Raw genomic sequence first — 14,722 nt, forward strand, 5'->3', positions numbered from 1 at the left:
GTGGGGAATGCTAATACCTAATTGCTAATGCAGCTAATACCTAATTGCTGCTGCTAATACCTAATGCGTGGGTGAGCTTGTCATCCAATAGATCTCCATTTTTATAAAGTGGCAGGACTTGGCCATGGACACTTCCTAACCTGGTCAGAGCCCAGAGGAAGCACAAGTTCCAGCATTATGTTATGATTGCACAAATCAAAGTTTCCCTGCCTCTCTCCTCTAAGACTCCAAATTAAGGAGATTGCAAGGGTTCTATGATCCAGAACCCAGCCTTGATCTTGTAAACACAGAAGGACACTTAAGTTCTGACTTATGTAGCTACCAGTTAGGTTGGAACTCTCAAATCCTTGTCCAAAGTTAGAGAATTTGGAAAGTAAGTCTTGGTTGATACAATATACTAGACGCATGCATATGTTCCTGCACACATGCAGGAATTATGAAGGAAACGTGTGTGTGTGTGTGTGTGTGTGTGTGTGTGTCTTTATTCTTAGGTACTGCAGGAATGAATTCAGCAGAGAACACAGTGGGAGTTAGACTGAACATAGCAGAAAGTCTGTCTGAACTGAAACTGCAGATATCACTCCCAGTTCTCGCTCTGATGATGACACCGCCAGTGAACAGAACTGTCTGTCAGGGAGGCAAAGACAGAGATGGAAGGGAGATGACTAGGATTGACTTATAATAGTGCAAGAGGAAGAAAGCGGCAGGAGAAGTTAGGCTCCTGTGTGTGGGCCTGCCTATTGCCCCATTAGTGACACCTTGCCTGAGAAGAACCAGATGGACTCTTCTATCTCTTCACACTATGCTGTGGAGCAGGAAGGGGCTGAAGAACAACGCATTGCTTTCTACTGCTGGTTTTTGGATTCTAACTGGGTTGCTGGTTGTCTCAGACTGCGATGCCAAGTGCTCCTTGCTTGCATCATAGACATCAACTCTTCTTCTGAAGTAACAAGGCAAGGGTTCACTGCATGGCTTCTTTTCCCTGTGTTTTTTTGGCCTTCCAGGCAGGACATTCTCCTTTAAGTCTAAAATCTGCCACTCCATCATACAATGTCCCATGAAGTAACACCTTGCCTTTTTTGGCTTCAGGGCCCCAGTCATGACAACAATTGACAAGCCATTTTAGTTCTAAAAGCCAGGGGACACTTTGACTTGCTAATTATGTGCATCAAGAGAATCACATTAAAAGGATGAAATAAACCAGGGATATTTGAAACCATTGTGCACAGATTAAAGAAAGAAAGAGTGTTCCTCTCTTACAGTGAATGCAGGAGTTCCAGAAGACTGCTGCATTGGACCAAGGTCTATGATTATCCATAGACGGACCATCTCTTCTCAAACCATAAGCCAAAATAAAAGTCTTTCTTCCATGATGTAGTTTGTTGTTAGATATTGGTCGTAAGAACTATGAATAATTTCTTTCCTTGATAAAAGAACATTGGTCAGAGAAGATATACACACACATCTGCCATAGCGCCAATTCACTGAATGGAGTCAAATCAAGCACCTGATGTGCAGAGGTCATCTGTGAGTTCAGGTGGAGGAACGGAAGCATCAGAAACAGGGGCAGAAATGCTGTCCACCCCGAAGGGACCCAGAAACAGATGTCTTCAGATGGCCAGAGAACACAAAGAGGTCCTGGATAAGAACACCTTAAGGATACACCAGGCATCAAGTTAGTTTTGCTGAGATCATCCGGTGTGAATGAATGCATGCATGCAGGTTGTGTATGTGCAAGTGCATGTGTGTGCATCTATGGATATGTGTGTGTGCAATTACATGTGCATTCATGCATGTGCAAGTGTCACAAGAGCCACTGATGCCCCTATGTCTAGCCTTCACCCCAGCACTTGGGTTACAAGCCATTTCTGTGGGTGCTGCATTATAGCCCAGGACCTCATGCTTGCACAGCTGGTGCTCTTACCACTGCCTCACGTCTCCATCTCTACTTTTTAAAGTTAGGCCTTGATTGCTACAGTGGTTTGGCAGTCTCCATGGATTCTAATAAACAGTTTTTTTGTCTTAAATAAAGGGACTTAACAATTGTCCTGTTAAACATGGTTGTTGATTCATTGATTGAATTAATTTAAACTTGTTTTAACTTTTAACCTTTAAACAACTTTGATTTAAAGATGAAAAATATTGGAAATAAAAAAAATGAATTTACTCAGGCTCCAGGGCTGGTAAATTATGGAGTCTTCCTCTCCTCTCTTTTGCTTTGTAAGCAAAGCACTGCCAGGTCCCACAGGATGTTGTGAGCTTGGAGCTCAGCAAGTGGATAGGAAAGCTTCCTGACTTTAAGGGAATCTATGGGGAGTAGAAGGTGAAGGATGGGTTGCATCAAATCTAGAAACAGGGTCAGAAGAGAGTAAAAGGAACTCCATCTATGGAGGAAGCATCAAGAGTCTATGCTTGCCTACAATTCCAAAAGATAGCTTTTCAGATACACCAGGAGTGATAGGGTGTGGAGGATAGATATTCAGGGACTGCCTTAGCCTATGTGCCCATGCCCTTCTCAGCCAGCTAAAGCAACAGCTTGCAAAGACCTTGTGTGTATTCCTCAGAGTGGAGGCATGTGCGGTCATTACTGCAGGGTGGCCAGCTCCACCCAAGGAAATTAAGCTTGGAAGTTGGATGGGGGCAGTGTGGAGGATATTAGCAGTTCATCCGGTAGCCCACAGCAATTTATGAAAATCCTAATTAGCTACAAAAAGAACATCTTCAGTTACAGGAACACTTTGCACTCTAGTTGGCAGCAGGGAGTCCCTCGATGTTAAAAGCACCACCCCCATGTCCTTCAAAGGAAGAATAGCAGCAAACTAGAAGAGGGTTGTCCCTCTTGCCCTGAACCACTCACAAGCAGAAAGTGGTCCTTGCAGTCCACTCCCCTCTACTGTTACCTCACTTCAAAATTTGTGAGCATCCATATGCTGTGTTAGTGTTCCCCAAACCTCTACAGCTGGATTGCAGTAAGGTTTCTTGCTAATATAGAATATAGCTGTGGTCCCCTCAATTCATGTATAATATGGATGAACCTTTAAAACCATTACCACAGAGCTGCCAGACAAAAGTCTGGGAATTCAGAGCATCCATCTAACTGGGGATTGAACTTAGATCCTCCGCAAGAGCAGCATTAGCCAGTGAGCATTCTCTCCAGTTTGGATAGAATATTTTAAAGAAAGTAGATCATGATGGGACAAATAAACTTGGTTTAGTTTTTACATCTATAAAAATCTACACAAGATGTTGGCCAGAGCATCAGTACTTGGAAGATGATTAAAAATGCTAAATCTCAGGCCTTCTCAAATGAAACCTTTGCTTTAAATGAGACTTCAGAATGGTCCTTTTTCAGTGAAGTATGAGCCTTATTTTTCTATACTGCCAAGGCATAGACAAGATCCACTCCAGAACTTTCTAGAGTTATTAGTCTACATATGATGTTCTTGGCATGATGCTGGATCATTCACTAGACCTTAGTGACTAGGGGCTCCTGTAGCAGTTTTCTTTTATGTTCTGAGCACCATTTGCTTTTAAATAATATATATTCTGACTCCCTTGATGTCCATTTTCTTCTTGGTTGTGCTGAGAGTCAGTGTGTTCCTGCTGTGCTGCACCCTAAGCCCTGCTGTCTGACTCTGCCTCAGACTCTGCCACCATCTTCTTCCCCAGTAGCCTCAGGGTTGAGATTGGGTCTGACCTCTCAAGGTCAGGGTATACTGACCTTCGTATACCCTGGGGTTTTGACCTCTGTAACATTCCTTTGTCTCTCCACATCCCAGAATTATGATGAAAATCACAAACCTCAGGAGTTGTATAAGCACTAAGAGGTCTCCTATTCATCTCTACTTTGAAGCTAGAAACACCATTCTTCAAGTGCCCTGGCTGTCATGTGCCCTCAGTGAACCTCGGTGCTCAATCACATCATCTTTCAGGAATTTACTATGCTCCACAGAAACTTATTACATGCTGGGTCGGTACTGAGGCTCCGTGAACTCTGGTCTCTTCTACTTCTCTTCTAAGATCTCACTGCTCCATATTCCTTTATGAATTATTCTTCCCATACATTCTCATTAAAATATAGTGTTTCATAGGTATTGGATCAATTTTTTATGTATCTATGATATCAAATAAAACTGCATGTGTGTATAGTCTACATATTTTACAAAAGATTCATAGATGGATTATTATAAATATGTTTCCATTTTAAATTTACATATTTTAAATTTATACATAGTTGCCACATGTGAGCACTTTGAAGAAAATAAGACAAGACAATTACACCCATCTTGGATCAGCAGGGGTATTCCTTCATAAGCATCCAGTGTCGGTACTGATGGGACCAAGGGTAATTGAGAGCTTTTTGATGTAGGAACTAAAGACCCTATGGTGCACCCCACTGTCCCAAAGGGGACACAGAGAGACAAGAGAAGGAAAGGAAGGTCCTACTGGGGTTTTGTGCATCTCTAAACATAGAGGAGTAGCCGTTTTCCTAGGAAGGTGACTGGTAGATTTTACGTCATCCTCCTATAACCAAAGACTTCATTCAGAGGTTATATTTACACAGCCCGTTAGGAAATTTTTTTTTATACTTTTGACACTCATTAGACTCATAATCGTCCACTGGAGCTACTCTATAACAAGAGATAAACACTCCATTCTAAAGGATGAATAATAATTAGGTACTGCTTGGCACTGTGCTCTTTGCATGTCTAATTTTAGAGCATAATTAATCCTGCTGAAACTGCATAAGATAAGTGAAATATTTATGCAGCTGTGCTAATTCATGTATTTACTCCTAGAGAGACATTCAGAATCGGACACGGCTTTCCGGGAAGATTATCTTAAGATGCCCCCCAGAGTAACGCCATTTTCTTTCCCATGTCATTGCTTCCAGATGGCCTCTGAGGATGAAGCCGAAGGGACACATTTCCAGTCTTCAGCAGTGTAGCTGGGAAAGCAATGAGCCAGAATGTAAAATATCTATAAGAACCTGATGCTTTATACGTAAGCACCTTGAAATGCTGCAGAGAATATGGTTCCCATTTAGCACTACAAGGTTGTTCCTGGAACATAACAACATTATGGCTAATGTATCACTGACTTAGCTGCATGAAAATCATACATGGATGATGATGGTGAATGAGGGAAAGAAGGATGTTGAGAAGGAGAAAGATGGTGGTGGTGGTGGTGCTGCTGATGGTGATTGAGACGGTGATGAAGAAATCCTACGGTTCCATGATGCTGGTCCTTCTGGGAGTAGTGGTGATGTTGGTGACAATGAGAACGATGATGGAGGTGATGGTGATGGTAATTATTTGGATGCTGATGCTATTGCTGATGGTGCTGATCGTGATGGTAATCATGATGCTGGTGCTGATGCAATTAGAATGATGACGGTGATAGTGATGATGGTAATGGTGATGATGCTGATACTATATGTAGGTGGTGAAGAAGATGGTAATGGGAATAATAGTGATGATGGTGCTTTTGTTGAAGGTAGTGATGGTGAAAGTACTAAAGAAGGGTATTCAGTTCAAGATATTTGTGACTGATGATCATTATGAAGATGGTCATGATGGTTATTATAGTGCTGATAGAGAGGCGGGAGGTAGCACCTTACATTTGGAACCATTATTCTGTGCTAAGCTCTTTCCATGTGTCCTTCCATTTCATTTTCTATTCTAACCATGCAAACACGCCTGGACCTATACACAGTGAGTAAAGGAGACCAAGAAAGGTGGTGTCACAGAAGCGTTTGTAAGAAGAACACACACAGAGTTAGTTCAAATATACACCGAATCATTTCTTCCTTGGGTGCCTATTAAAATCAAGTGTCCAATCAATCAACATTGCCAGAAAACTTAGAAAAATAAAAATAATGGGAGTTTTGCCTAACTGACTCCATTCTCAATAAAATTCTCTACAGTAGAGATACCATCAGTTATTGCCAAGGGTTGCCACAAGCCCTCTGAATGTTGGTTTCCATCTCTGTAGAATAGAAATGAGCAGGTGAATCTGAAGATAAACTAAAGTATATATGCAGTGCACCAGGCATGCTGATTGACATGCCCTGTTTGCTGAAGATGTCAGCGGCTTCATAACAGATGCTACAAGAGCAGCAACGGTGAACAGGGCTAGCTAACGCTTGCTCACTTGACAGATACCTACCATGTTTAAACACTTCCTGTCAAGTGAAATAGACCCTGATACCAAGCATTCATTCATATGTGTGCTTATGCACTCAAACCATCATCCACCAACTGCTTACTATGCCCGTGGTTCTCTGAGGTTTGTGCTAGAAGCAAAGACCCATTTATAGACTAGATCAGCCTGTGAAGGGGAGTGAAAAACTGTCACCAAATTCCAGTCTTCATGGTGCTCACTCCCCTTGTCTCTTCTCCTCCCATAAAAGAATATCTGCTCAATACGTTGGGTTTGGGGTTTGCTGTCTGATTTGTCTTGGAGAGGAGAATATTAGAAGAAAGCCAAAGAATCAAGCAGGAGCTTCACACATCCATGTACAGCTAAGTGCTTCATTTGTGCATCTGAAAAAACCTTCTCCCAGGTGGCTAGCAACAGATTGCCCATAGCCAGCGTGCATTTGGCAGAGGTTGTACACTTGACTCATTGACCTATGGCAGGAATCATCTCCATCAAGCTCATCCAGGCTTGAACCCAGGCCTGTCCACTCCATTTGTACTCCCATCAGAAGAACAGAAGCACACTGCTGTCTGCCTCTGGGATTTCACAGCAACCAGCATTGCCACAAATCACAGCTACACAGCACAGAACATGATCGGTGATCTGAGGAAGAAACAAATGCTCTATAGGGAATCCTGAGCCTTGGATGTCCTTATTTGAGAGGTAAATATAGAACCCATTTAGAATGTTTGATGGCACTGTAAAAATTAAGGATTTAATTCTATGAGCTGGGAAAGAAGAAAAACTACAAAGGAGTTCTAAACTCCATTCAAATCCACACTGACCTGTCATAACCTTTGCTCATTTCAATCTCAGGTTTGGCTACAGTGGTTGCTCTATTTTACCCTCTTAGCTGTACACAGCATCGCTAGGTCTGCAATGTTTCTGAAGCCTCAATAGTCAGGCTTCTGTCCCATGCCCTCCATTTTGTGTGTCACACCAAGCAATTCCTGACACTAACATGGTCTCTGCTGACATTCTACCTACTATCTTTGTTTAGCAGCCACCCCCTTTCCCCTACTCACAGGGCAGGACTTTAAAAAGGCATCTCATCATGCTAAGGGATGAGGTGAGATTACCAGCTGCTGTGGTTTGGATGTGAAATGCATAAAATGCACATAGTAGCTTCATGTAGTTCTACCCTGGTCCCCATCTGGTAGCACTGTTTGGAAAGGATGGGTCTTTTAGGAGGTGGAACTTAGCTACATGAAGTGGATCACTTGACCAAGTCTGGAGGTTTTATAGCCAAGTCTAAAATGTTCAGAGAATGAACTTGTGATTCATTCTCTGCTTCTTATGTGTAGCTGCAATGTAGCTGTCCTAACAATCCTAGCATGATGGGCCTCAAACTTCTTATAGTCTGGTATTTCATCACAGCAGTGGGAAAAAGTCACTAAGACACCAGTTACAAAGTGGAGGGAGAAGGGCAGATGGGAAGAAAGACAGTACAATCTCAAGCAGCCAGTTTTGCAATATGGATCACAACTTCCCCAGTTGGTTCCATTAAGTTGTAAATCCTGTGTGAAGAGGAACTGTAGTTTGCATGTTCGGCAGTAAAGGAAGGGAATGTTTGTGGAAACCAGGCATTCTTCCTTCCTAGAGACTTCCTCTTATTCTACAAGATATTGAGAACTACCATGTTAATGGAGACTGATTTGCCCTCAATGCTGATAGGTCCAGAAAAGTCTTCCTTTAGTCCAAAACCCTTGAGGAATGCTTCTTCTATAATTTGGAATTTAGGGAACACACACCAGGACTTAGATTCTGGGTTGTTTCATTCTAACAGTTAATTTGACACAACCTAGAATCACCAATAAAGTGAGTTTCAACTAAAGAATTGTCTTGATAATGCTGTCCTATGGGCATGCCTGTGTGGGGTTGTTGTGATTGTTAATTAAGGCAGGAAAACTCACCTGGAATGTGAGTAATACTTTTTCATGAACACAGTCCTGAGCTGTGTAAAGGGGAGAAACCTTGCTGAAGCATAAGCAGCCAGCAAGCCAGGATGGACTATCCTCTATTTGCTCCTGTATGATGGAGCTAGCTCCTTCAGCTACTGTTTGGTTCGTACAATGATGAACCGTAATGTGAAAATTATAGGCCAAAGAAGCCTTTTCCTCCTTTATTTTGGTCACCACGTTTTTATCAGAGAAACAAAAAATGAAGTTAGAGTGCTATAGCTTCGAACTTAAATGCCCCAAACCCAAAACTCCTACATTGGATGCCTGGATCCTGATGCAGCTCATCAACTCATTTACAGATTCATAAGTCAGTGGGCTACTGGGAGATGATGGAAATTTTAGGACATGAGGCCTGCTGGAAGAAGTGGGTCACTGGAGACACACCCTTGAAGGCTGCACATTGTCCTAACCGTCATTGCCACATCTTGGCCATCACAGGCTCAGCAGCTTCCCTCCACCTTTTCCTCACAATGCACTGCTCTACCATAGGCCTGGAAGCAAATGGATCATAGATGGAAACAACAGGACAAAATAACCTTTTTCTCCTTTAAGTTGCTTATCCTGGGTTTCTTTGTCATAGCAATGAAAAGCTGACTCACACAACAGTGCAGTTATATAATGCTACCAGCAATGTTCTGAATGTAGCCTATCTTTAGGGTCACACAATTCTGCATTCTAAAGTACAAGAGGAACAGCCTGGATATTTTAAGGAATCTATTGACATCCTTCATTCTGAGGCTTACCTTGTCAACTACAAGGTCTTACTTACCATCACCAACAAACTGGAGCAGAGCGAGGTCAATCTGCCTCTTCCAGGGTGAACCTTTCTGCAGAGCAATGCCATAGCCTGTGGTAGCAAAGATGTACCCACTCCCAATGGTCACCAGTTTACAGCCTTCATCCCTTCCGGCCTTGTAGTTCAAGACAGCTGCATCATAGATGAAAGCGTCCAACTTCCTGAAATGACAAGACACCAGGGAGTCATGGGGTGGCCAGGTGCCATTTCAGGGCCCTGCTCTCCTGGCCAGCTCCAGCACCCCAGTGAAGATGGTGACTCACGGTTGCTCCAGTCCCTTGTCATAAAAGGATCTATTTTTAATGAGGAGATAAAAGCCAGAACTTTTCCTTTCCAACTTAACAAGAGGCAGCTAAGCTAAATTAAGACATGAAGAATCCATATACCCAAGTGAGTAAACAGGCAGGCTTTTGTTTGCTAAGTGTTTGTCCTTAACACCTCCCAGCAGTGGGGATGTGGTGGCCTGTTTAAAAGGCTTGCCTCAGAACACCATGAGCTACTAAAGGACAGTAGAGCCAGGCAGTACCATGTAAGAAGCAAAGTGGAATTAATAAGGAATAATGTCTTTTTGTTTTAAATACTTACATAAATACACTTGCTGTTTATGTTACAAAATCATTACTCAGTAACATTATAAAACTCAAACAATATAGAAAGGTATTAAAATATGATTAAAACTCAAATTATGTAAGTGATTAAATAAGTTGTAAATTCTATAACCCATAATTTGTAACTATGATGTGACCTCTATGAGCATACTGATGGATACATACTGATGGATACATACTGATGGATACATCTGAGGCTTGTATGCATATACACACATGCAAACACACACACTACTCACACGCACAATACATCACACATACACATACCATTCACACATACACACACCACTCACACATACACACACCACTCACACACACACAATACACCACACACACACCATTCACACATACACATGCCACTCACACACACACACACACACACACCATTCACACATACACACACCACTCACAAACACACACACATACCACACACACACAATACACCACACACACACACACACACACACACACACACACACACCGGTCACACATGTAGGAGATGTGCGGTATGTGAAGAATTGAACTATGTATCTAAAAGCTGGTGAACAGTGAGAGCCCTAAGCTTACCTTCTTTGTCCACTCTCAGAGGCAGCACAGCCCGGCCAACACCCTAACACCAAACTCTGAACCTCCTTAACTCTAGGGCAACAAATTTCTGTTGTTTCTGTCTGCAGGCTCAAGCTGTTTCATGAGGGTATCCTCAAGAAATCACAGAGTTCCCTAAGAATCAGACACTAGAGCATGAACGAGCTCCATTCTGCTCCAATGAAGCTTCTTCACAAGGTGTGGTTGCTCATCCACTGTATTTTACCTGCCTTTACTTCATCCCCAGTGGATCATACCAAATCACTTCACAGATTGCTTTCTTTTCTCATCTCATCCATACTAAACATATCTCCATGTCAAATAAAAGTAGTGTTTTCTTCTTTTCTGATAAGTTGACTTTTATTGCAGTATTGCATCTATGCTTTAAGGTACTCTGAGAATTTTTGCATGTAGGCACAACTTTGGACTTAATCACTTCAGCAGTCCTACATGACACCCCACTGCCACCGTTCCCCAATGGCAAGCATCATGGCATCTTGGGAATGAGGTGGCTGAACTCAGCCATTACCTAGAACCCTCCTAGTGAATATAAACATAATTTTAAAAATCTGAGGTTATCTGAAAGGGCCAAACTGTAACCCCTGAAGCACAGGAATGAGTGTGTCCACTCTAAAACAGGAATGAGAACGACACCAGAGATCACTCACCATCCTGCCACCATCTTCACTACATGCCTTTCTCTAACAAGGGGATATAAAACATTAACCGAAGAAAAATAAAAGTGTCAGGAGAGGTCATGGTGCCTGCATTCTGTCAGAGGCAGCTGCTGGAGGACTCCCTGTGGGAGCACAACTGCTCTCTGTGGAGTAGCTTGCAAGCTTTATAGGTGTGTTCATCCTTTCCACTCCCACCCAGTTTCATTTTGGTTTTATAACAATTACAGGTGAGGCTAAACTACCGGGTTTATTTAACTCATAGAAAGACTTGGAACCTTTTACCCCAAACACTAGGTATTTATCTCCAACCAAGCTCAAAAGTGACCAGAGTGTCCAAGCAGCAGCAACAGCAGCAGGAGGAGGAGGAGGAAGCTGGGTGTGGCCAGTGGTGAAGGGGAACTGGAGCTTCCTCGCATAGTGGACACAGCCTTTCCAGAAGGCCAGCTACATTGGAACAGTAGGGATAGTACTGAAAGCTAGCAAAGCGAGCAAAGATCTGAGGTCTCATGAACTCAACAGCAGTGTTGGCTTCTCATAAAACCCTTGAATAAGGTTGGCTGAGACTGATATTCCTCAATAGAATGGCAAGTTTTCCTTGGTCAAGTAAATTAGCCCACCGCATGCTCATGCAAGCAACCCCAATCAAATGCAGTGGGTCACAGAAAAAGGACATAAAAATAGGAAAGGGACTTGCTGGGAAGAAGAAGGGCTTCAGTAGGAGAGGGAAGGGGATAAGAGATGATAAGGGGATACAATTAAATTGAGTATAATGAAAGAGTAAATGATAAATAAAGGGAAAAAAAAGAAAAGGTTTACAGTCATTTACAGTCTAGTGCCAGAGCACTGGGTTAGTAGATAGGACATATTTGAGTCCGAGGCTGGCTTGGATGAAGGCATGGCCTCAGGAAAGGCTCTTCCTTTTGGATAGCAGGCTCCTCAGCTGTGAGGTGAGGGGGCCATGGTGTTCTCCTGAGATTCTGAGACATTCTAGGAGTCTGTAAGCCAAGAGTTACCTTCTGTGACTCTCAAAGGGGAATCTGACATGGTGTATTGTATTTGTGGTATTTCTTTCTTTGATGAAGCCAAGGTACTTACAATGTCAATACTTCACATACCACTGTTGCCATGGAGACTCTGTGAACCTTGTTTTTATAAAGCAAACTCTCTCAGTTCCTTAAGGAATAACCATATGCGCACATCTACAGACTTACATGTATGCAGACTAGTCCAAACTTCAGCCTCTCTACCGGAATCCTTGGCATCCAGAATCTTATTGCACCTCCAGCCCCCTCTAATACACTGTTGAGCTAGAAATCAAACATTAAGCCTGGCCATCATGCATGAGTTGTCCAACAGCAGCTTCAGTTGATATTGTTAGGGTATTGGACATTGGTATTTCACAGCATTCTGCAAATTGGGACCATATTTCATGACAAAGGTTTGCTGAGCAACAGATGAACAGAAAGGAAAAAGGCAAGACATTCAATGGCAGAGACATGGTTGGTCCTGACAAAAGAATTTACACACTGGTGGGAGGGGCCAGAGGAGCATAACCTCAGATCTGCAACCATGGGGGGGGGGCGTTTGTCACAGATGGGAACCTGTTCTTCGGACCAACTCTCTGTGTTCCTGGGGCCACAGCAGAACATAAGGAGCCTTAGCATATGAAACTGAGGCTGCAAGAAGTAGATTTTTCTCTCTCACACATACCAGTGATTCCAGAGCACTAGGGGCCTAGGTACAAATGGACACAGATACAATCCTGTTCAAAGCAATATCCATGGCTCAGTGGGTATGACACTTCCCATACAAACATAAGGACCAAAGTTCAAATCCCCATACCACATTAAAAAATAGGGATGTCCAAGATTGTGCCTTTAATCCAAGTACTGTGGAGGGAAGAGACAGGGGCATCACTGGGGGTCTGTTGGCTGCCAGTGTAGCCCCCAGCTCAGAAAAACACGCCATCTCAAGGGAATGAAGTGAAAGTAATAAAGCAGGATATATAAATGTCCTTCTCTGACTGGTACACACACAGATCACACCCACACACACAGATACCACACAATACACCTTACACAAACACCACACACATTCTCAAATAGAGCAAACAAAAACAAACCCAGGGCCATTGTTTGCACATAGCATTTGGCATGCATCAAGTGCATTGAGATGTCACAGTTGGCCAGGAGGCAAACATTCATTCCTGTTGTGTTACCTGTTTTGTCTACAGGCATGCAAGCTTCTGGAAGCCTAAGGCAGTATTGGGTGCAATGATGGCATTCCATATTCTGCACCCCAGCACTCTGTACCAGCACTGTCCATAGCTTTCTGCACTCTCCTGTGGGTAGTGGCCTTTGAACTGCTGTTAAGGCATCAGCCAAAGAAGTGAGTATAATTTCATTGAACTACACTGGTATAAACACTAGTAAAAATGGCTGAAGGTGGCTGAGAGCCTCAGTAATGAACAATATACAGCAGGTATCCTGTCATAGGCAAGAGGAAGGCTGTGGTACCCAGACTCTGCATTCTCCTCCTTGCTAATATTCTAAAAGGTTTTACTCTAAAAGGTTTTACTCTTTACCTGAGTCCGATTGAAAACAGTGGTGATGTTCAAAAGGAAAGAAGGTAAATTGCCAACGTGCTGGGAAGTGATCTTTGTAAGCTAGAGGGTTTGGGCACTGCACCTGTGCTTCTGAGGCTCGGGTTTTGTTTGTTATGGGTCAGGTTGTGCTTTTTCTCTCTGCAATGAGGAGCTGACAGTATCTGCCCTCAGAGGGCTGTTGGGAACAAAGTAATGTTATATAATCAAAACTCGTGCAATGGCCAGCTTACAGCAAATGCTTAAAATGCATAAATGCATTCAATTGAGTTCAGTTTATGGCCAAAGGCCCCACAACTTTTATGCACCCTCTGTAAGAAGTCCAGTTCAAAATACTTTGCCTGCATTGCCTTCTATTTTTTCCTGCTATTATATCTCTCTCTACCTACGCTTAAACAGACATTCTTTTGAAGGGCTGCAGCAGCCAGGGATCTAGGTGTGCCAGGATGAGCCCACTCTCTGTCTGTGTGTGTTGCCGATTGAGTGGGAAAGCTGAGGCAGTGAGCATGAACGTGCTTGGACACCATTCTTCTGATTCTAAGTGTGCAAAGCTGAACTGAGGTTTAGGAGTAAGCACCCCTAGGACTTAGTGACTAGGAAGGTGTAACTGGCTCTGGGTGCTATTCAGGAGATTTAGATGAGGAGTTCACACTGTAAACTGAGCCAGATACAAAGGAAAAGCAAGAACAGGGCAGAGACTCAGAGTTTAAAAATGTCTGGCGAGTGACGCCACTTTTGTCTGTTCCCCAGAAGCCATGTAGGTCTGAGGCTAACTGCATCAGACACTCTTCCCGGACTTAATAGACCTCAACCTGTTTGGTAGGTTGTTGGTGAGGAGCACATGTTCTTGCTGGAAACCAAAGTTGATCACCCAAAGGAGTTTTATTTGGCCATAAGCATTTGAAGGCTCTGAGCTGTGACTGTTGGAGACAAGATTGATGGTACTGAAGGGAAACTGGCAGTGCTGAGCTCTGAGCAGCACAAGGTCAGCCCTGGGGGACTTCACCCTCCAGACGTAACTGTCCATCCACGAGATAGGATAGGCTTCCCAAGTGAGGGAGCCCAGTTACCAGGGCTCTCCATCTACAAAGGAAGCCACCCTCTCGCCATCCCAACTAAGTGCTTCTTCCACTGGGCAGGAGGAGGCTCAAAGGCCAGGCTCTGCCTAGGGCTGGGACAGAATCCTATCTGGCACTCTGAGGCCAACACCTAACCTGCTTTGGAAGCTCCTCCCCTTTTGTGACAGATGAATTGAAACTCTTGCTTCTCAATGAGGAGGCTGGAACTCCAAA

At 43.3% G+C, this 14,722-nt stretch overlaps 1 protein-coding gene across 1 annotated transcript in view; it reads right to left on the minus strand.

The window, feature by feature from the left end:
• The window catches only part of Grin2a (glutamate ionotropic receptor NMDA type subunit 2A), a 440,150-nt gene that overhangs the window by 26,024 nt on the left and 399,404 nt on the right, over positions 1-14,722 (minus strand). Inside the window, exon 12 of the mRNA XM_031362288.1 lies at positions 8,932-9,119. Coding sequence (XP_031218148.1) covers positions 8,932-9,119 — 188 coding nt within the window. The remainder of the gene's footprint in view (positions 1-8,931; positions 9,120-14,722) is intronic.

Source organism: Mastomys coucha, unplaced genomic scaffold (genome assembly GCF_008632895.1).
Source record: "Mastomys coucha isolate ucsf_1 unplaced genomic scaffold, UCSF_Mcou_1 pScaffold12, whole genome shotgun sequence".
Classification (NCBI taxonomy): domain Eukaryota; kingdom Metazoa; phylum Chordata; class Mammalia; order Rodentia; family Muridae; genus Mastomys; species Mastomys coucha.